This window comes from Leucopleurus acutus (genome assembly GCF_964270905.1).
Source record: "Leucopleurus acutus genome assembly, chromosome: 18".
Lineage (NCBI taxonomy): Eukaryota > Metazoa > Chordata > Mammalia > Artiodactyla > Delphinidae > Leucopleurus > Leucopleurus acutus.
The window spans coordinates 11,681,310-11,705,525 of NC_139160.1; the positions used below are offsets into that span (position 1 = coordinate 11,681,310).

Consider the following 24,216-nt stretch of genomic DNA (forward strand, 5'->3'; position numbering starts at 1 on the left):
ATGTACAGTTCGTTTTATTTAGAAAAAAAAATTGAAGTACACTTGCTGTTAGGAAGATGAAGGCCTGCATTTCTGTTTCAGCCCAGGGATGGCTACTCAGTAACTGGCTCTTTATTGCCATCTACAGGCAAAGTGCCCCATAACTCCGCATTTGGGAATGCCCCAGTGCAGAGGCCTCTCGCTTTAGAAGGAAGCTTCCCACTATCACAATTATTTGCCCATTGATTAGTATGGATTTGTTCAATTAGACTGAAATGCTCTATTTGCACGACCAAAATGCAAAAGAAGAACTCAAAAGCATTAGGAAAATTGTTGGTTAAAATAATAAACAGCATTAAATGAGGAAAAATAAATTGGAAGTGACATCTGAGTCATCGGTTCTTCATCAAGCTGAGCAAATCTAATAATGCCTCCCTCCCATCCCTCGGCTCTCAAGAAGTCCGCCGTTAAAATGTCATCTCTAATTCCATTTTATGTCTATAAATTGCATTTTAATAACCTTTTGTTTCCCTTTCTCTGCTCTGTTCTGGGTTTCTTTGCTTTGGTTTGGTTTGGTTTTAATCCCCCGACCACTGGGAAAGGCAGTGGAGGAACAATGGACGCAGACTGTTGTAGTTATAAGGACAGCAATGGGTTTCCACCTAATCATGTCACCTGACCTAAATGTCAGATACCTTTTCTCCTTCGAGAAGGGCTCTATGATGCCCGTGAGCCTCCAGCTGGTAATTACTCTCCCAGCCAACTCGAGGACCTTAATATAAAGTTATCATTTGTCCTCTCTTTGATCTTAATAATGTAGGGGGTGGGAGGAAGAGAAGAAAAAAATGACAACACGAACAGAAAACATTAAGGTTCAGAACCATGAATGCATGTTAAACTACACTCATGTCATAAATTACACCTGTGATTAGAGTCTGTTTGTTCTGACAGTATGCTCTTTTCTCCTTTGTCATTCCGAGAAAGAAAAAGTGTCATGAATTCTTTTATGAGCAGATAGTGAGGTTTCTAAGTAAGGAAAGAGAACTACCGGTTAAAGACCAATGATTTAATTGCTGATTTTCTGAAAAAAACAAGCTGATACTCTGTTCTAAACAGTATATATATATTTTAATTTTAAAGGGTGTATATAATTTACGAAAAAGCACTCCTATAATAGAGGCAGTTTAAAATAAAATACATCATTTGATAGCCTCTGGGGAAAGCATTCATGCCCATGGGAAAAAATTCTGTCTGCATGAAATCTATGCTGAAATCAGGTTTTTTTCCTATGTCTATCAAATAGAAGTCATAATAGTATTATATTAATTACAGAAATTTCTATCATGTGGGTGAATCAATTATATTCCATTATTAAATTGTCAAATGATCTTTAGAGAATGCACCATTGATGAAAGCTATTCCTTCAACCTCTCACATTCTGTCTCACAGCAGAAGATTGTTCCTTTGCAATTATACTTTAGCTTGAGTTGGGGATATTATTTAATGCCAGGGCTCCTTTATCTTGTGATGGTCCCCTGAGTCTAATTCTGTGCACTTTAAGAATGGGAACATGGTTATGAGGTATACATTGACTTATCCAGTGCTATTTTGAAAGTTAATAACAAAGGCAGCCAACCTGGCTCGTTTCTGTCTCCCAGCCCTGCCCTGCACCTAGTGACCTACCCCAGGTTCTTATGGAGGGTGTGGACATTTATGAGGGAAAAGCATTCTGGAGAAGATGCATAAATGCATATATTATGGCCGGCCAGCTTCTGAAATACCCCCTGAAATTTACAGCCATATTCTCTTTCATGTTTGAACTATTGATAGCGTTCAACATGTGAGTTGCGCAACATTAGAATCGACAAGGCACTTTTTCAGATATTTCTCCAAAATGTCAATTATTTTGAGCCTGAGTTGATTTTTTTCACAACTTTGTAGTGGATAAAAATAAGCTTGCAACTAATGCACAACTCAGCATCACACGGCCCATTTTATGATTTATATTAACCAGTTGGTACAGTCTCCACGGAAACATATTAGTGATGAACTGAGAAACTGATATTAAATTGCATTCAAAATGGTCCAGTCATAGAAAAAAAAAATCAGTTGGACCTTTAATCTTCAAATACTAACTGAAGTTTTTTTTGGAGATCTACTTAGCTGATGTTTTAATAAACTCACATGGATTAGGTTTCAAAATTTATCCAGGTTTGAATAAAGTAGCATTTCCCCTCCCATCTGTGTTGTCTGTTCATTGGAGAATTACCCTGAAGTTCCTGCTCTCAGTCATTACAAGTCTCCCAGAATACCGTGAACAAAGCATTCTTGAGCAACCAAGGCAAACTAACCAAAGACTAGTTAAACTAAAAGACCACGAAAAACGAAAAAAACCCAAAATGACAGAGGTGGGAAAAGCACCCTCTCTAGCAGTTGTAAGCCCTCAGCAGGAGCAGAAAAGCAGTTCTTTTCATGGACAAGTGTGCTGGCAGTCCATTCCAAAAGAAAATTGTGGAAACAAACATTTTGGAATATACTTGTGTCTTACATGAATGATGAAAACAGAGGATAGAATGTCTGGTTTCCCTGAGAAGCACCATGAGATTGTTACTTTCAAAAATTACTGATTGAATATTAGCTGATAACAAAGAATGCTGACGATCGATGAAGACAGGAAGGACACTGCGCTTCTACACTGAATTTCCTTAGAAAGAACTAAAGAGAGAGAGGGCCAGAAGAATAACTTGCAATGTTAAATCCCCAGGAGCGCTGAGGAGCATGGGGAAAGAGTATGCATTCTATTTAGCGCTGTCAGCGTACTCCTGAACCAGTAACTCATACTTGTGTAACTCCCTGCTGAAAGGGTTCAATCAAAAAACATGAAATGCAACTAGTCCAGAAAAGTATATGCATGCGTTCGTGCCACCTGCCAATTCTGGAAACTCCTATTAAATATTTAGTAACCCAGATCTGGGATTGGTTGTATCAAATAGGTCACTTAGTTATCTTTTGCTTTACCTGGAGTTCTAGCACCACCAAAAAAGAAAAAGAGAAAGAAAAGAAAAACACCCATGGAAGTAGTTAAATATTCAGTATTGCTGACGAGCATGATGTATGTTTAGGAGCATAAATATTTTTAAAAATTCTAGATCATAGTGTCTAAGTTCTTTGTTTTAAAAAAGAAAAACAGCTCAAGTGATTTCACATTGAATATGCTGTAAAAATGTATGTACTCTGAAAAAAAGAGGAAATTATTTAAAACTCAAGTAATCTGGGACTTGAATATATTTACTCTAGAATATGACACTGGGAAGTATGAGGTTTCATTATTTCTCTGCCCAATTTAATCTTTGCCTAGAGCTGCTATCAAATTGCATGTAGTGTATGTCTGCATGTATGGAACAGGAAAAAAAAAATTCTCCTGCAGCCACATCAACAAAATGGTAAATGTTAAAAGACTCTCCGCTTTGAAAACAGAAATTTCTAAGGAGCAAGAAATCCTGATTTCTTTGGGTGTTCACAGCAATTCAGTTTCACTGAAAATCTCACTGGGTAAGCGTCCTGCCACGTTTTTGGCTTTCGTTTACGGCTTGTACAAAGATCTATAGTGTTCCAGTCTCTCTCTGCCATGTCCTCTCTTTCAGCTCCCCTCCCCTCCCCTGCCAGGTCCTGGCAAAAGGACACTAGGAACTCTTTTTCTCAGAGCCCAGAAGTTTGCATTGGCACAGAGTCCAATGTGGGGGAGGTTTTCTGCTTTAACAAATAAATCATGAAATTAATATATACTGCAAGGCACCCTGGAGGTGTTGGATAATGATGTGACTCCCAGGGAAATGATCAGCAAAAACACATCATATATATAAGCCCCAGACCTCCCCCAGTGCTTTAAATGGTCGAGCTGTCTAAAGAAATGACCCATTCTGCTGTCTCTGGGTGGAATCTCCTGAGTAATGCCCATCTCTTAGAGGGAGTGCTTTGAAAAAGTTATAGGTAGATATTTCAGATGCTTACTGCTATGACAGAAACTCCAGCTGCTGTGCTATTCGGTTTCGGTCCTGTGTTGAAATGCTTCTTTATCTTTCCTGCTACTGACAGCTGATGTTCATTTTCTGGGAGGCCGTCATCCTGGAAAAAAAAAATAAAAAATTTAAAAAAAGGAGTAGAAGAAAAAAATGAGATAAATAGAAAATGAGGCCAAGATATTCTAGTAACAGGCAGTAATCTTAAAATTCATAACATTTCAGGAAGAAACCAACCAGTGTCCTCTCATTAAACACTGTTGTAGCAAGTACTACTTCAAGGGCTCCTTCATTTCCACATTTGCTCTAAAATTAATTTGCTGTGTCTTCTTACCCTCTGACTTTGTCCCTAAATAAAAAATTTTATTTCTGTTTTTGGTTTCTAATAAAATTGATTTCAGCCATCGCTCTAGAGACATATGTCAAAGAGCAAGTTAATCTGGACAACCAAAAAAAAAAAAATCAATCTAAACATTTTTTTTCCTAACCCAAAAGTTTTATCCTCTTAGCCCATCATACCGACCCAAAGCCAAGGGAAACTGACGGACCTGGGCTCAGGCAGGAGCCCGTAAATAAACTCAAGCTGGTGCCACAGCTACTCGATCATCCATTCTATAATCCCACACAACCTTCCAGGTGGAAAGTTCTTCCTTAAGTTTTAAATCCTCCTTGCTGCCTTCATATCATCTGTTATTATGACATATTCTGCATTGGAGCTCATTTTAACTAAGGCTTCTGCTCTCTGCCTGAGCCATCTATGATGGAGACTGGACAGATTTCTCTCCTTTGCTTAAATACTGTTAGAATAACAAGAATCGGAGTCATAAGTATGTAACACCACTTACTAGTGTGTGATGAAGAGACTGCATGATCCTTGAAGACAGAGAGTGTGTTTTGTTCACTACAGAATCCCCGGGTCTTAGCATGTACTTTGGCACATAGTAGATGCTTAATAAAATTTGTGGACTAAGTGAATGAATGAATAATTAAGTGTTTGTTACTATCTATTTAAACCAAAATTCCTGGCAAGACTTCAGTGCCATTCATCATTTTCTTTCTCTCCTTCCTCTCCATGACTTTGCATGGAATTTCTTGGCTCCACCCAAGAAAATAAATTTGCTGCTTTCCAAGCACAGCATGCTTTGCTCTTTTACATAACCTGGTCTCTCCGTATGGGATTTACTCTTTTTTTCAGCATTTGGCTGGACCAGGTACTACAGTAACTGATGGGGAAATAATAGTGGCCAAAAATACTCATGGGCTTTGCTCTTATGGACCCTGTGGTCCCTCTTTTTCTTCCAAACTTGGGTCCAAATCACCTGTTCCAAAACATTTTCTGCCTATTAAGCACAATCCATTAAAATTGTTCTTCTATAAACTCCTAATGCTTTTTTCATTATATATATTTGCACTATTTACATTCTTTTTGGTGTTAGGTGATTGTGTGTGTGTGTATATATATATATATATAAAACTTATACACATGTTTATATATATATATATAAAAATGAACTCTTGCCTTTTTGTACCACATCTTCCATGTTTTCTGTAATCTTTAATATAAGCACTTGGCTCAGTGCCCTGCACACAGTGGATGCTCAATTTATGATATTCTTGGGCTGATTTATTAATGGCTAGAAGAAGGAACAATTATTATGCTTATTGAGTCACATCTGAAACCAAATCTAGAAGAAGGAGGCTTTCCAATGATGCAGAGTGTATTCAAAATTTAAAAAAAAAAATTGTGGAAACAGAAAATGAAGGTCAATTAGGGTACCAGTGGGATGATACTCGGAATGGAAACAGGGTCAACTGAAGTACCTACTATATGCAGGGCTGCATTGGGGATGGCAGGGTGGGGAGGAGAAATGATTGCTGTCTGCCAGACCCTCGCGGGCTAACTGGGAGACAAAGTTTGCACACCCCACGTCAAACAGTAAAACAGACCAATAAGATAAGAAAGACCTGTTACCAGGCAGTGTGCCACATGGCTCAGCTAGAAACACAGAACTTCAGAGGAGAGAGGACGTGTTTTCAGTTAGCACAAACTTCGCGAGGAATACGGGATTCCAGCAGGTCCTTGATGGTGGGAGTGCACTGACAGGTAGAGAGGGGGGAGGTGATGTTGGTGCACAGATGTGCCTGAGTGGGAAGCCACAAGGCACGTTTGCCAAACAATGAGTCAACCATTCCACCTCTAGTTAAGAGTTTCCATGGGAGAGTGATGGCGAGAAAGCTGAAAGAGCAGGAGAGAACTGGCCACAGATGAGTCCCCAGAACATCTGGAGCTGGAAGCCTTGGTCTCAATTAGGAATAAAACAGTACTCTTTAATAAGAGGGGTGTAAGGCTTCCCTGGTGGTGCGGTGGTTAAGAACCCGCCTGCCAATGCAGGGGACACAGGTTCATTCCCTGGTCTGGGAAGATCCCACATGCTGTGGAGCAACTAAGCCATGTGCCACAACTACTGAGCCTGCACTCTAGGGCCTGCGAGCCACAACTACTGAAGCCCATGCACCTAGAGCCCGTGCTCCGCAACGAGAAGCCACCGCCATGAGAAGCCTGCGCACCGCAACGAAGAGTAGCCCCCGCTCACCGCAACTAGAGAAAGCCCGTGCGCAGCAACAAAGACCCAACACAGCCAAAAATAAATAAATAAATAAATTTAAAAAAATTTAAAACATTTAAAAAAGTAAGAGGGGTGTAAGTGCAGGAAGTGTGAAGGACCACCCTCCCTTTATTCACTTCCCGACTCTACAAGTGAAAGAGAAGTTGCAGGACAACCACAGAGAATTAGGATTATACAGTCTAGAGTTTTAAACACAAGGGTGAATTCAATGGTGTATGTAAAACACTTTTTTTTTTTTTTTTAAATGGTGTATGAAACAACAGCCCTTGGAATCTAAATTAGACTTTGGGGAGGAGTTAAACATTTGACAAGGGACGAACTGATGTGCCTTTAAGTGTCACATCTCGGGCATAATTTGGGGTCCTGCCTGCAGAAAAGGGGGCAGCCGGATACAGCGGTGCCCAATTGGGCCTCACTCCCCAAATTATACAGGTACTTCTAGTCATCTCTTAATAGAGCTCCAGGCTATGCAAGGCAAAGCAATTTGTATGAGCTTTAGATTATAAAATAGTAAGGAGAGAAAAGGGTAAGGAGAGAAGCAGAGTTAAAAGACAAATGCACGGAGAGGAAGGTGACATGAGATAATCATTATGTGGCTAACAAGTTACATACACGATCTCCTTAGTCCTCAGATTACCTTCTACAACATGCACTGTTAGTCCCATTTTGAAGATGAGCAAACTGAGGCTCTGCAAGGTTAAAAAATTTGCTTAAGGTCACAGGGCTAGAAACTGGCTGAGTCAGGCCTGAAACAGGTTGGAACTCTGTGGTCTTCCCACCACACTGCATTGCATTGTCAAGGGCATCAGGGGCATTGGTTACTAAAAGAGGTCCAGAATTGTGAAATGGAAGGACGCAATGAGTCATCTTTTCCACGATGAAAGTCACACGATGGTAAGGAGGGCTGAATTAGGGGCTGAAAGAAACAGAATATTTGGACAGGGCATTAAGGGAGCCTGGGAAGCATCTGGACAGAGGTCAGTAAAAGGGATGCTGAGCACTTCTGGGGCCACAGGAATGTAGTTAGAAATTAGGGACTTCTCTGCCCAGGAGACGCTGGGCATCCACTCATCTGGGATACGGGAACGTGGCCCATGAGGGCCAGGGCTCTGGAATCCTCTGTGGAGCAGGCAGTGCCAGAAGGCCTGGCTGACACAGGGTGACAGGAAGGTGCCCTGGGTCACAGTGTGGGCCTGTGACTGAATGAGGGCAGATATGGAGGAAACAAACAGTAGGGACCCCATCGGAGCAGCCTCTACTTAACTTGCTGAGGGAGAATCAGCCCTTACTGCAGTCCCATCTCCTCACACCCCCACCACTGCCATCTCTGCCAGAAATTCCCCTTTACCTGGCTTTTTTTTCCTGCCAGTCTTCCAGCTAAAAGCTGGCTCTCTCACCAACCTCACGATGGACTTTGTTACCATTTCCCAGCTCTGTCCTGGCCCTAATCTCCTGTCAGACTCCTAGCAACTCTTTCAGATGCTGGGGCCTGGGGGTTCAGGCCTCCAGCTTTAAATTCTAGTGAAGGTTTTAGCTTCCCATGGGTTATTAGTTCATGTTGAAGCAATGAAAGTAGTGAAACAATCCTTACAAGTTGCCAGGGATGCTTTTGACTGCATAAATCTTAAAACATTTCAGGATTTTTTTCCCCAATGAATTAAGGTGCCTCCGCCAGAGAAGGTAAAACACATATACACAAGTGTGCACACACACAGACAGACACACACACACACCAGCAACTAAAAAATCTGCAGTCTCTAACAATTTTGAAGGCTTTGAGCATAACTGGATTAAAAGACAAGCAACTGGCTTAGCAGGGCCCTAAGCTGTACCTGAGGCATCCAGATTGATGACAGAGATTTAGCTAACTTACTATCTTGCATCAATAAAATAAATAGGGCCATTAAAAGCGTACATTTTTATATATACATCTTCATCACCACTATTGTGAATAGATTATGTGCCAAAAATGTGCTATGAATTTTCCAAACGTGACAAACCTGGCAGTAGGCTACAGATAGTTCTCGTATTATTACCATACATTCTGGTGTGGAGTCTCCGGGAGGAGTTTCTGACGTTCGACGCGGGCTGGTTGTGGTTTGTTAGCGGTTTTTGGTTTAGAAAATCCCCATCCACTCCTTGGCAGAGCGTTGCAACCGACAAGAACAAAACTAGTTTGCAAAATGGAAAATGAACCCTCCCAGCTGTCTGGGGGAGACCTAGCCTCCTGGTCCCCGCTCCTCTAGCGGATGTTGGGGAGGAGCCGTCAGGAGGGCTGGGGGGCTCGGTTGTGAAGTCATTCAGCAGAGTGAATTCCTCTCTTTCCTCCAGGAAGCCATTCCAGGGGTCATGCTTTAGGAAACCCTCCTCCCTTCATGGAGTTTTGTTTTTGAATCATGGATCTGGTTTTCAGTCTACTCATTGCCAGACTCTAGTATTAATAATAGCTGTAAATTTATGGGAAGCATGGCAGTCTTGAGCAGTCTGATATTCACTACCAGGATATCCCGACTTCGTTTTAAACAATCCCAGGTACGTTAGCACACTCTCCAGTAGCGGGTCCATTTCACAGGCCAGAGTGTGCCCCCTCGACTCTTGTTAGCCCTCCCCAGTTGTGCAACATCCCAGGATTTCTGAATCTCTCAGCTTGGCCCTATGTATCCTTTATGTCTACAATTCACTCTGCTCTCGGGGAGAAAATGTGAAGTAAATTAAGATCCACCTTAGAGAAAGGAGAGGGTAAGATGCCCCAATGGCAAGTGGAATTCCATGTCATCATTTACAACTTTATTTATAAGTTGTACATACAGATAGGTGGTTTTATTTATTATTACAGTATCATTGGGGGTTCTCTTAATTTCTAACAACAGTTAGAGGAATGCTTATATATTTTTGTATGGGTAGCACTGATTTTTATGAGCATAGAATAAAAAGCGTATTATCTAGGCTCTTGTTTTTTGTTCTTCCTCGGGTTCTTTATTTCTCGTTGAATATCTTGGCTTAGCAGTATCTTTTCAAAAGAGGTACGTGAGAAAAAGGAGGGAAAATAAAATTTAAAGGCCAGGAAGATGACAGTAAGTCTTGCAGCAGCTAAGTAACTACACTTGACTTATTTAAACCAGTCCTTTCCCGTAGGACAGAGGTTCTCTATATTGGTCTCACATTATAGTCACCTGGGAGCTTTTAAAATTCCCAATGCCTAGATGCCAGTGCAGATCAGGATCAGAATCTCTAGAGGCAAAACCCAGGCATCGGACCTCATGCTAGAGACCCCACTGAGCTTCGTGCTAGAGACTTCTTTAAGCCTCATCTTCCTCATCAGGGAAAAAATTGAAGGTAAAACACAGATGGTATGAGGAGAATAACAATGGGATAAGGTAGGTCAAAACTTTGAAAATAAAAATCCAATAATAGTCATCTATTTGAAATAGACTGCTGATAATTTAATCCTAATTACACAGCAAAAAAAAAAAAAAAAAAAAAAAACTTTGGAACTGTCATTTAAGCTTATGAACTTAATCACTAACCTGCATTTTCTACCAACAAAATATCATTTGGGGAGAAAGTGACTCAACCTTCTCCCTAATCCCTGGAATGATCCAGATATATTATTACTGCCTATTCCACTCTCATATGATATGAGCCTAAATCATATGGTTCTCCACTATATGAGTAATAAGGTAAATAAATTCAGCTAGGGAAATTCCTGTTGGTGCTTTGCAGCTACCTTAAGAGATGGCTGTCACACTGGAGAACGCAACAAGGTGTTCATCACATTATCTACGTGGAGTTCGGAGCACACAAACAGGATCATTTTTTTGGATGAGGGGCTTCCACCTTAATCAAGTTTCTCACACGCCAGCGTTGATCACAGTTTCCATTTCATCAGCTCGTAGCTACAGATGATGGAGTTTCGGCCTTCCTCAGACTCAAATTCACCAAATATTTACCAAGTACCTACGGCGTATGAGCACTTAAGACTGTCTGCTCAGGACTTTCAGATATAAAATCCTCTCTCTATCCTCATAACCTGAGAAGTTGATTCTCTTATCTCCCATTTCACAGACAGAAAAACAGGTTCAAAGGCGTGAAATGACTGTCCCAAGGTTACCCAAGGTGAGCTGGCGCTCCTTCCGGGGGTCTACATCCCTCTCCCAGACACCTGGCTGCACACACTGATGCTGCCTTTGTCCTCTGGCTGGTTAGAACCATCCACTGAGAGGCCTCACTCATCGCTCTTCCGATAACAGAGCAGAGGTCCAGGACACCAAAGGGCACTCAGAGTGTATAAAAAATAAATGGGGGCCTAGAGGAAGCACCTGGAGTAAGGTTAAAGCAAGTGACTTTTGCTGACTAGATTTTTCTATTCTGTTGCCCTCGCGCTCTGCTCTCTGTTTCATGAGACTGCCTTTTCAATTCCAAGTGCGCCAGGTGAAAAGGGCATCGTTTATGCGATAAGAGAAAATTAGGACAAATGGGAACGTGGGAAGAGCTTTCTGACGACTTCCTTAGGGCTCATACACTTATTATTACTTCCCCCCCTTAGGTAGCACCCTCTGCAGTGATCAGATATAATTTGATTGCCGAATGCAACATGTCTTGTTAAATGGGCTTCCTTTACATCCCTAATTTATTTATTCTGATTGCTGGGTTCATTTATTGCACTCGGAGACCTCAACAAACACTAAATGCTGGTTGTGAATGCTTATATACATATTTTTTTCATTTATTTTGAGATAAAGAAAATAATCAATTTTCTAACTTAGTTATTTACTATGTAATTTCAAAAGTTAAGCAATCACTTTATATGTTAAGTTTTTGGTCAAAATTGCTATCTTTTTTTTTCTTAGAATCTAAGGTCTGTTTTAATTATATTAAAGGGTATTTAAAATTTTTAAATCTCCTAGACAATGCCTTAAATGTTATCCTTGCTCTTAGAAAATGTTTTTTAGGGAATCTGAGAGGGAAAACTAAAATGACAGCAGAAGTCCAAGGTCCAGAGGGAGCTGTGGAACCTAATTGTCAGCAAAGTGGGACCATGTGCACAAAGCAGGTTGAGAAGGAAGAAAGTTACCGCTGAGACATGTATACACCGCCCTAGGAAAATGAACAACCTAATTTTTCAAAGGCAACAGCCAGAAGTCGTCTTAATTTTGTGTCTCTACCCAACTGAGTTGGAATATATTGATATAGGGTCATTTGGTCTGGAATCAGGGTAAGGGATTATTTTGTTTCCAGTAACACCCCAGGCCTCTCACATGTATAGACAAATGTGCTCACATTCACAGAGTTATCTTACAGCAAATATCCATATCCTGCCTGAGCTGGCCCTGCAGGACATCTCTTCCCAGCCTCCTCCAGGAAGAAGCTCTGGCATCTCCTCCTCTGGGAAGCCTCTCAGGGCACCCTCCCCACACAGGCCAGCTGGGGTGGCTCTTCTCTCACTGCCATGTGACTGTTGTATCAGACAGAGCTCCTGGAGAGCGGGCCCAACAGGGGGTGTCCTCTGATGAAAATGTATTTCAAACTCTAAAAGGGCTATTTGTAATCTCTCTCCTCCACGGCTCTTTGTGAGCCTTCAAAGGCCGTGTTTCAAATTCGGATTTTCCACTGTATTCTGTGTGGTCACACTCTCAGTGTTTCCAGCGCTAACATGCAATTTGACAGTTTGTGGACCGTGGACTTTTAATCAGCATGTAGATCAGTCCAAACCAGCTGCTGCCACTAGGAGAGTCTGCAGCTGGCCTGTGCCTCTTCCACCCTGCACATCTAAGGGAGAGGCACCACGACCCAGGTAAGTTACTTTGGAAAGACTGCGACCTTGTACGAACAACCATTATAACGATGCTGGTGTACATATAGTGCACTCTTCTGCACTATTCACAGTGCTTTCATGTATAACAGAGAGAGGGTGATGCAGTGTGGTGCACGGGACTTTAAAGGAAATGGGCTTGAAGTGCCTGCCTGCAAATTCTGGCTCAACCATAAGCACAGCTACTTTGGAAGAGTCATCCATCACAGCCTCAGTCTTTCCATTTGTAAAATGGGTACAATAATACCCACCCTGCTTCTCTTGTAGGCTTATTATTAGGCTTACATGAGATGCTTCCTAACCTTTCCAACTCCATAGAAAAGGATAACAGCACCGTAGGGTAAATGCAAAGGTTGTAAGGCTGGAGGTGACAGCTCCTGGACTCTGGCAGCCCTGCCTGACTATCCCAAGGGCTGCGGGGATTAATATCTTCACACATCTGTACACCAGTTGGGAAGCTCTGCTGTGTAAAAATATTTAACAAACCTTAGCTGTATACCTATACACGCTCGCATTCCTGTATATTCTCCTGTCATATGTGTGTGTGTGTGTGTGTGTGTGTATATATATATATATATATATATATATATATATATATATATATATATATATATATATAAAACCTCCAAGTGGGGTGGGAGGAACCAGGTTCAGGCATGTAAAGTGCTGGAACCTAGGACCATGGGCATCAAGTGGCAGAACATGAACAAGATCCCAAGCTCTTGTCACCTCAGATGCAGTCTGTCTCAACACTGCTTTTAATCACACTTCATCCTCAGTCATTAGTTATCTTGGGAAAATACACTTGACTTATCACCGAAGTGATAATTCAGAGAAGTGGAACATTTTGTTGCCTTCATCTTACAGCCAGATCCCTCGAAGCAGCTGGCAAAATACATACCAATGAGCTAACGATTTTATACCTGTCCCATGTCTGTACCTATATCCAAATCTATGCCTGTCTTCTATTCTGGTAGCAAGAACCATTAGACCCAGGTATGGAACTTCCACACATGCCAGCAGGGGTTCCAACAGCCCCTGGGTTATCAGTTAATGTATGTGAGGTACTTAAATGGTCCTGGGCAGACACTATAAGCTAAGCACTCTAAATATTTATTATTATTGTTATTCAAGACAAATCTTTTCTATCAGTTATAGAGAGAGAGAGTCAAAAAATAATGACTCTGCTCTGGAGAATCCTTTCATAGCTAAAGAAGTTTCGTCAGACCTTGTACTCAGAGAGCAGCAGCAGCATCTGGGAGCTTTTAGAAACTCAGAGCCTCACATCTACTACATTACAATCTGCACTTTAATAAGCCTCCCCCCACCCCCCCACCACATGACTTGTGAGCACAGGCAAGTTTGAGAAGTGCTGCACTGGAGAACTCCAACACTGATGCGGGGACCCTTGGGTCACTGGTATATTTGGTAGAAATGATGCAAAAGCAGCACTGACTCAGAAAATCTGCTCTGTATTATTGATGGATGCAGCCCTAATCTGGACCATAGGATGCAGTTCCCCGGTAGAAGGCAGTCCCGTCTGAATCAAATGAAATGCTCTGTGCAAGGGACCGTGAGAACACATGTCAGCACAGATACATCAGAGGCCCTTGTGGAACAAGGCTGAGATCCTGTAACTGTTCTGGCATGTTTGAGAGAGAGGAACAGACACAAACACAACACTTTAAAAAGGAGGCAACATCATTAGGAAAGCTGCAATTTGAGAAAGGAATGTTCGGAGTAAATACAGGGAAGGGAGGAAGTTACTTACATTAACCCAGGGATGTTCGAGGACCTGCACGGCTGAAAATCGCTGATCTACATCCACCAACAGCATCATGGTAATGAGCTCCTGTGAAAGGAAACATTCAATGCCATTTGTGTCTAACACTGAAGGTAAAAATCCGGGCGTTTTCAAGAGCAGAGGTTCTCTTTTTGTTTGGAAAACATCTGTAAAAGCTCTAAACCTTGAATATATCGACTCAACTTACCTATAGCTACCTAACACCTTTTAAAGGAAAGGTGAATTCTTGGAATTATAAAGATATAGCTTGTAGTTGAGAGAGAAAAAAATAAATATTAAAATCAATTTCATAAAAATATTTTTAGTATAAAGGAAATAAAGTATTTTGCACTTTAAAGACAGATTCCAAATTATTTAATAGAGAAATCACATTTTAAAAACACTTTAAAATTTCACTTTGGCAGCTGAAGGGAAAAATGGATTTTTTTTCCTCCTAACTGCAAGAGGGCATATTTTGGTTTGAAAGAAAGGAATGAGGAAAGACATACGGAATTGCCAACAGCTAGTTGGTAAAATAGAAACTATTCTTTAGTAGCCGAAGAATTCAGAGGAAATCTGTTGAAAATGATTCAAAAATTTCCAGATCAATCAATAAAAGTAAAATAGAACCATCATGAAGCAAATGATTAAATGGCTCTGAAATTTATTTGCACCAGAAAAGCACGGCTTTGGCTTTAATGATGAGTCTGTCAGACATCTGTCTACTTTGGATTAGAAGCTCCCGTGTAACAAAATGGTTAGGTGCGTGTTACCTGGTCCCTCATAAGCATAGGCTCTGAGTACCGCTCCGTGACAGGGACGATTTATTTCCAATGATGTAGAGAGTCTACCTTCACTTTCTAACTTGGGCCAGGATTCAATTAAAGCAACTACTATCTATGTGTGATGCTGCTGGCAGGCGCCATGGGGGTGCAGGAGATAGTCCTATCGGTCAGTGACTTTGAGCCCTTGAGTTATGAAGTGACAGCCCTGAGACTTGGGACAGGTTCCTGAACTGTCTGCTCACAGGTGAAAACACCTCGAGCCCCACCTCTGTGGCTATATCATCCCATCTCCTTTTACTTCTGTGGCTTTTCTTTGACACTTCTCCCAATTCCCCACATTTTCCTATGGCTAGAGGTAGATTCCTGGACAGTTGAAGAAAATGAGAGATTTGGGCCCAATATGCATCATTTTCCATGGCAAGTGGCCAGGCCTAAGGAGTCAGATTTTAAATTGAACTCATACTCAGGACACAGCAAAAGGAAAGGCATGTATATTGAATAATCAAAAGATAATTAGTTCTCAACATCAGTTTTCCAAAAATATAAGTCAATGCTTGGAGACATAATTTTAAGGGATCAATTTAAAAGTTTTCATTTTTGATTTCAGGGTCTACTAATGTCTCTGTGCGAGATTTTTACAGTTTTCTTAGAGACTGATCTTTTAGTTTAATGGGACAAAAACCATACGCTTTGTTCCCCTCCGCCTCTAAATCCTGGCTGTCTTTCAAGGTCCAAGTTACATCATAGCTTCCCCATGATGTCTTTCTTGATCATCTTAACCCATGTTGTGCTTTCTCCACTTTAATTGATTAACTGTTTAATTCACTCATTCATTTATTCATTCATTCGTGCAATATACGTTGAGCATCAGTTAGTTGCTGGTCACTATCTAGGCACTGATGATACAGAAATGAATACAATAGACAAAAATCCTTGTCTTGATAGAAATTATACCCTAGTGAGGAGAGTTAGAAAATAAACTACATAAATACAATATATCCACCTATCTATATCCATCTAGATAAGCAGACAGATACAGAGAGGTAGGTAGATGGTATACCAGATGGACACAAAGTGTAAGTGTTACAGAGAAAAATAAAGGACGATAAGGTCAGCCAGGTAGGGGTTAAGAGCTGCAACTGGAAAAGCTTCACTGAGAAGATGACATTAAGTCAAGATCCGAGAGAGTTGAAGCAATAAGCTATACAGAAGTCTGAGGTGGGCTCAAGCCAGGTGTGGGCGGGGCATAACTAGAGGCTACAGCAATACAGCTGGAATGGCCACAGGGAGGGATGAGCCAGGGAAGCAGAAGCAGTCGATGAGTTGGGATGGCTACGGACAGATGACTCTTTGAATGTGAGCTCTTGGGAAAGTTAGTAATTATGACTAAAATGCATACAGAAATCATATTTACGATATCATTTGTTTCTTTGATTCAGAATCAATAATTCCATTGAGACGCACGCTATAAGGAAGAGGAAAGCACTGGAAACCTACCTTTGCAGAATCAGAAACGTTATCCCAGTATGGAGAAGGGAAGTCCACTTGCCCCATCAAAATCTGATCAAAAAGCACCTCCTGGTCATCACCGCTTCTGTTTAGATGAAGGACAACAACGAGGAATAAACAGCAGGAAAACGCCAACTCAGGGTGTATCTTTTCATTCTTATGCATCGAAGCCCTTCCTTTCCCCACAAATGTGTAAAATGTGTGTTTTTAAGCAACTCAAAATGTCAGTATGGAACTGTTTTGGCAAATTAAGAAAGAATGAGTTTTTAAATTATATGAGGAAGATTTATGGAAGGCATGTAAATTAGCGTGCACAACATGGAAAAAATAACAAGTTCTTATGCTCTTTTCCAGCTGTAGGCTCCTTTGTGCGGGGAGGCCGAATGGATCATTCAGAGAAGGGAGAAATGCTTTGTTGGTGCTGAATAAAAGATCGCTGCCCATACCCACGGAATGGAGGGAAACCACAGAGCAGGATGTAAGTGATTACGCCAGCTGCCCAGATGTCCACCTTGAGGCCATATCTGAAAAAGTAAGTGATGTCAGAGTTAGCAAAGTCAGGCCAGGGCAAATTACGGGGCACGGTGAGGTGAATGACTCTCTATCATAAACCAAAACCCAAACCAAACAGAAGTTTAAAAGCCCACAACACACACTAAACCACCACCCACTGGCTTAAGAGAATTCAAGAAAAGAATAATAATAAAAAGAAAAGACTATCTAAGGCACATGACTAAAAATAAAAATGCCTACCTCATATCTAAATATCAGTAAGTGAAGGGTTTCAGCAAAAATGTTTATTATAGTCACATCAATTTTCAGATAGAGATGGACCCCTGAGACTATTTCACTCCTGAATTTTAGAAATAATAATTACACAGAAGACATTTTCCAATTTATAAAGCACTGGCATACATTATCTGATTTTGTTCTCCCAACAACTCTGTAATTTGTACAGGATGAATATTACTGCCTGTTTTAAAGAATAGAAACCCGAGGTTCAGAGGGTAAATAATTTTGCTCAAGATCTCACAATTAGTGGCACAGCTGAGTTCCAGCCAAGGTTTTTCAAGAGCTGAACCAAATCCTCCTTCGACCCCACACCACCCCTTCGCAGCAGGCCATCAGAGCACCCAACAGAGATAACGGCATTGCCTCGAGGGAGGTCAGGCATGGCTATAGATTGTGGGCTCGCAATTGACTCAAATTTGATGAATAAAAAAGTGCTCATTACCTCACACCTCACTCTGGGGATTTCTCCTCTCATCTGTTCTGTATTTCTGCCTTTCTGGTCTATGGTACAAGCAGAAAAACTATCTCCACCTGTCACAGTGGAAGATACTACCTAGATTGTTAGGTTTGGGTTGGTGCCACTAATGGGAATAAATAGTCAGGCTGTCTGTCCTTGCTGTGGCCCAACCTTCTGTTTAAGGACAGTGCTTCAGAACCCTGCTGCTGATCCTTGGCAAGAAATGGGGCTCTTCACTGAAAGAGCCTTTTACTCACCTAGACCTGAGTTCAAATGCTGACTCAGCTACTATCTAGTCATGAGCTTCTAAGTTAATCATCAGAGACTGAGTTTATTCAGATGCAAAATGGGAATCATATCATCTACTGGAAGAGTAAGAATTAAGTAAAGGAGCCTGGCATATAGTAGTAGGTCCTTAAAGCATTAGGCCACCCCACAATCTCCCCCCATTCTAGAGATTTTCATTCATCTGTGTCCGCTGCACTCAGAAACCAGCCAGTTCCCAGGGGCCCTCAGATGTCTGAGGGTATCTGCACTCCACAGATAATCAACGGGCTGCCAAGAGGACCAAAATGGGACCGGAACTGGAGAATAAGGACAGCTGAGAGAAGTAACCACCGTAGACTGGACTCACTCACTGCACACAGCTATGTCTGTTTCTTTTTGCTCCAATAGCTAGTTAATTACCATCATAGTTAATTACTATGTTTCTCTGTTAGTCCAAACATTTTTTACTAAGGGGTTAATAACTGCCATTCTACCTTTAACAAAGGCCAAAAGGAAGCCTTAAACAAGATGGTAGTAACTGGCAACTTGATGGGGAAAACAGAGAAAATGGCTCCCACTTTCAAGTCAAAAAAAAAAAAAAAAAAGTGAAAAATATATGATAACTAGTTCTGTCTGGATGGGACAGAACACTCCTATTTCTTCTATCCTTGAAGCCAACTAGCTATTTTGCAACAGAGAAAATGGCTCCCACTTTCAAGTCAAAAAAAAAGTGAAAAATGTATGATAACTAGTTCTGTCTGGACGGGACAGAACACTCCTATTTCTTCTATCCTTGAAGCCAACTAGCTATTTTTCTTCTATCCTTGAAGCCAACTAGCTATTTTGAAGCCAACTAGCTTCTATCCTTGAAGCCAACTAGCCAAGCACAGTACTGCAGTAAATGCACAAGAAGTGTTTACCCGGTCTCTGCAATGATTTCAGGGGCCACATATGTCGGGGTGCCACACACGGTGTACAGGGGGCCGTCTACAATGGTGGCCAGTCCAAAGTCGCCCAGCTTCAGCGATTTGCTGCCGTCTTGGTGTTCGTACACCTAAAGTAAAAGTGAAATTGTCTTAAAACCAAGAGCTCAAAAGTTCTTTCCTGAAGAAAGGAAGGGCACTGTGGTTTAAATTTAATATATGTTGATCTAAAACAAACAGACTGCCAGATGTTTCTCTAGCAGAGATGGGTTTATCTGGGATCAGCACAGGATTGCAATTCGGGGTCTGCACCCATGGCAAGTCATGTCCAAGTCCCCACATGGCAAGGGAGGGAGATGCATTTACAAAGAGGTAAAGGAAGTTGGGAGGGTTGTAGAAAACAAGGAGTCCATGGCTTTTCATGGGTTGAGTCCTTGCCAGGAAAAAAGAGGAGTCTTTCTTCTTCCTGTTGGGCTCTGCTATGATCACAGGGAGTGAGAACGCCACTTCTGGTCTCCTGACTCTATTTAATTGAGGTTTTGGTATATTAATATTTTACCTGTATTTATTATAAAATAAAAAATCAGGCAATTATGGAAGGATATACATACATCTTTATATTACTGCAGAATTGAAAACATGGTGAAGAACCCGCAAATGGAAATTTGTTAAATACATTACGGTATGTTCATACAATGGGAGGCTACATGACCATTACAATGGTGATGTGGGTTTACATTTATTGAAATGAATCAAGTTTGGGAAGTGAGGACAGACTTCAGACTGGTTTTTATAAAACGTCTATTAAAGAAAAAAATATGTACAAAGAAAAATGTCTGGAAGAGCATCATATTGGTGTGTCTGTCTCTGGGTAGTAAGATTATAGGAGATTTTTCTTCCTTTTGCTTATCTGTGTTCGATGTTTGCTACAATTCAAATTGATTTGCAGAATACAACGAAATACAGCAAGTTTCTAGTGTAAAATCTCCAATTTATGAAAATAATTACCTCCTCATTTTAATATATCAGAAGCTTTAAAAATGCAATTCTTTAGTAAATTGAACAAAAAATCCACACATCTATTAAAATACCTTATTTTCAGTGCCCCACTTTTCCAACAAGATCTATTTACATTTTTTTATTAATAATTGAAAGGGATATTAACATTTCATTTCACCTGTGGCAATTTGGGAAGATTTATCCGGTGCAGAGTCAGCATTCTGTCCAGGTTTCCTTATTAAGGCAGTAAAAATGTCTAGTCTCTCACCCAACAAATCAAGAAAAGGATGCATGTGACCATAGGCAAGTACTTAAACTGCTTTAATTCTAGCCCACGATCAAACCAAATAGATCTGTTCTAAAAAGTATGCCAAACAACGTCTATTATTTCAAAGAAAAGATCAAAGGGCATTCAGAATTCTAATTCAGAGCCCTCCACTGGAATCAAGAGATACAGAAAAGAGAGCCACAGTAAAAGGCAGTTGCCAGGAGACGCCTCAAGGAAATGGTGAAGTTCTTCACGTACATCAAACTAATTCATCCAGCCAGTCGAGGCCTGCATTTTCTCCTGTTATCGCTCTATGATCATCTGTACTTGCTACAGCAGTTGGAACCTCACGCACAGCAAGGCACATCTCCACACATTAGGAACACCGCTACCGTTCACACACCATGTCTGCCTTCCTTTGGAAAAAGCAGATTTCACTTTTCAGTTCACTGCAGCCTCAAGTGCAGATGTTTGGCCAGCTAAGCTGCAGTATCAGCAATGATCATTTGGATCTCACTGTTTTGGCAGAAAAAAGGCAGTCAGATCCTCCTCTCTGGAGAGACTGTGTCATTTCTGGGCAGCAAATATTTGTTTACATTTTCTCCACGTTCAGAACATGCAGTCCTCTCCCTGAGGGCTCAACCACGATCAAGTCTGGGCTGCCCTCAGGCAGGTATCCAGAGGCTTTCAGGGCCACCTGCACCTGGGTTGTCAGGGCAAGGACAGCTGTATGTCCCCCACAGATGTGGCTTTGCCCAGTTGTCCTCTGAGATGGACACTGTCCTCCCTAGTTTAATGAAGCAGCCAACCAGCCCTGGTCAGCATAAACAAGTTTGAATCATGGACTTTGAGGCCTCAGAGCTACAAAACACAATATCCTCCCCAGTCTAAATGCTCTCAGGCAAAAGAAATCCCTAAACTGTAGTCTTAGCATGTCAGCCATTCAGGTCATTCAAAAGACACGCGAATGTTTTTCATGAAAAGAAATCTGAGCTGGAAATACCTAGTAGATCATCTAGTTTATTTCCCAGACAGAGCAGAATTGTTTACTTCCCTAATTCCATTTTGTTACCAATAACCTTTCTAAAATGCAGAATAACCTCTTGCTTTGATGTTCTGTTAGTTCCAAACGTTCATGGTGCGTGTTTTGTGAGGTGGTGCAGATTTCAAATTACACAGCTCCATTTATACAGAGATTCTGTGGCTTTTTTTCTAAACATACTATCCATAATCACCCAACTCTATTCCAAAGTTGGACAAAAGCAGATATTGGCAGATGCAGTCATAAGTCACATTTTAGTTCAGAATATGACCACGTAATTCTCCTCCATGTACCAAAGGCTTTCTTTTTAAGCATCTACATGTTAATAGGAATTCCATCGTACATATAGCCATATGCCAGTTATATTTAATATAGCTGAGCAATCAAGTTCAAAGTTTCAATAACTAAGAAAAAAAGCACTAAAAACTTACCTAAAGTAAAGAAAATGAAGATTATTTAACAGTAATAATTCTCTTAAAATAAACCAGCATCATTTAAATGAAATATGTAGAATCTATCATTTTAATGTTCTTTTCATCTCTCTTTACTCACTTCTACATATCCCCTTTTTTTTTTGCTTTGAAAACCATATAGTAGAATTTTCATGAACATATAAAGAGGTTAAAGTGATGCTTATGAGAGACAGTAAGAGCTAAGAGACAAAGGTCTAATCCACATAATTGAAAACATTTCTAGACCCAAGTACATTTGAAATGCTTCAGCAAAATGTTTTTGCAGGTGAATAAATGCCCAGGCCTCTCATTTGGAATTCTGTTTAACTTACTTACCGTCAGGCAGGGCAGGAAAGAAGGTTGCTTTGGGTTTTTCTCTGTCAACACTTGGGGAGAAGGATACAGAAGAATATATTGTAGTGTTTCCTCTCCTCCCCTGGGAGAGCGCCTTTCCTAAGTGCTGCAATGGGCCCACCTCACAACTGGACTCCCCAGAGCGCCTGCTGCCGCCTGAAGTGTACTCACTCTTATTTCTTACCAAGCCATTTACAGAGGGGCAGGATTGAGGCCATTTAAAAATGTAATTAAAACTTCGTTAAAAATCACAGATTGCTGAATACATGTGTTTCGAACGTGCACGTGCACGCACACACACATCCTCACAAAACCATCTCCAGAACGTATTTTCCCAAATGGCAGCTATAAATTCACTTTGAACTAAGTTTTTAATTAAACGTTAGGAGTCGGAAAAGCTTCTAACACATTCGCATCCAAAACACAGAGTCCTTGGCTTCTCCCACTCTCTGAATCGACTTCCTTAGCTTGTCTCCTCACCCTGACCTTCTTTCAGAAAGAACCTTAACGGGCTGCAAGTCTAAGCTTGGACAGGCTGACCCAGCAAGTGGGCTTCTGGTGTAAGAAGAAATTTTTTGCTGTGACTGTATTTTAAAGCCGCCATAACATATGCGCCACACGTGAGGTGGGGTACGTTAATTGCCAGTCAAAGAGTATTCACAACATGAGATATAATTTTATGTTCATCCCACGCCCTTTAAATACTGTAGATGCTCCCCCCACGTTTTAAACAACGAGGGCTATTAAAGAGACGGGGATTAGTGCAAATTACCCAGTATGTACTGCTTTCACTGTTTTAACTAAGCAATAAAACTGTGTAATTGTACAACACTAATTGAATGCAGCTACACATAATTGTGGGCTGCCATATGTATCCTATTACCGTAAAGACTGTCAGTATTTTGTAAGCTACTCTTGTGATCACTGCAGATGGCTACAGTCAGAAAAGTTGTTCTCTAGGGTTTATTATATGGCTATAAAGACATCCCATGATTTGACAGACTAAATGTGTTAAATGGCAACAATTATGAAAAAGGTTCCAATTAAAAGCTGAAGGCATGTCCTACCAAGAATAGATCTAGTGAAAGGTCAGGTACGTAGGTTTTTGGCATACTGGTATTTTACACAGGAATTTTCTTTTTTAACGAGGAGTTTTATTTTTGTTTCTTTTTCGTTTATTTGGGGTTTCGCAGTGGCTGTAACTTGCTGAACAGTAGATGTTTGGGCGTATGCCTGATTTCCCTTGGATCAGAAACTGAGACCATCTGAAAAAGTTATTTGAAAAAATAAAAGATTTAATATAGTCATAAAATGCAGCCGGTGGCCATAAAATAATGTGAAAATTCACAGATAACGTGAACCCAGTCAAATGGTTTCTGAGATTCCCATAATAGAGAACTAAGAGCTGACTAATATAACAGATGTGTTGGAACAAACACAATTCTCAATGATAGTATGAATTCAAGGAAAACCTCGTTGAAATGCTGGCTAATGAATCGTTAGTAACCACTGAAATAGTTTTCACAGAGGAGCTCAGGAGGTACTAAAAATTATTTCACCAAATAGAATTTAACAAAACTGGCATGAAATTGACAAAGCCATGAAAAAAAAGTGAATTTAGTTTTTAACAAATATGGTATCTTTTTAAAAAACACATTGATTTTCTTCTAGCCAAGGTATTTGGCCTTTATGATGTTTCCTAAAACCAGTGGATTAAATTTAACCTTTAATCTTTAAGAAGTGAAGTGTAACAACATTTATGCAGGGAATTATTTTGCAAAATGCACTTTATAGTCTCCATACTTTGAATTAAACTTCCTGGAAAAAAAATTAACTCTTAAAAGAACCAAATTCAAAAAAAAAAAAAACACAAATTCATTTTATACCCACATGTAAAACCTTTATGAAACAAAAAATTAAATGAAATAATAAAAATAATAAAAGTTGTACAGAAGTCAGAAGCGGGGCAACATTAGAAGAAAAAATAAAATAGCTTTTCAAAGTGTTACCCTAGAGATATCTGGGAAGATGGAGAAGTGAATAGAAACTCCAGGAAACCTGATTCTCATCCCTCCTTTAAAACAGTCTTGAAACTATCTAGAAAGGAGTTCTATGCAGCTGCAGTGAGATGCACAAAACATGCACATT

General features: G+C 40.6%; 1 protein-coding gene across 6 annotated transcripts in view; it reads right to left on the bottom strand.

Annotated features, from left to right (window-relative positions):
- The window catches only part of DCLK1 (doublecortin like kinase 1), a gene marked incomplete at both ends in the record, with an annotated part of 324,629 nt that overhangs the window by 13,844 nt on the left and 286,569 nt on the right, over nucleotides 1-24,216 (bottom strand). For all 6 annotated transcript variants that reach the window (XM_082859399.1, XM_082859405.1, XM_082859401.1 and 3 more), the window contains 5 exons: nucleotides 3,991-4,104; nucleotides 14,209-14,289; nucleotides 16,503-16,599; nucleotides 16,961-17,038; nucleotides 18,951-19,084. In XM_082859399.1, coding sequence (XP_082715525.1) covers nucleotides 3,991-4,104; nucleotides 14,209-14,289; nucleotides 16,503-16,599; nucleotides 16,961-17,038; nucleotides 18,951-19,084 — 504 coding nt within the window. The remainder of the gene's footprint in view (nucleotides 1-3,990; nucleotides 4,105-14,208; nucleotides 14,290-16,502; nucleotides 16,600-16,960; nucleotides 17,039-18,950; nucleotides 19,085-24,216) is intronic.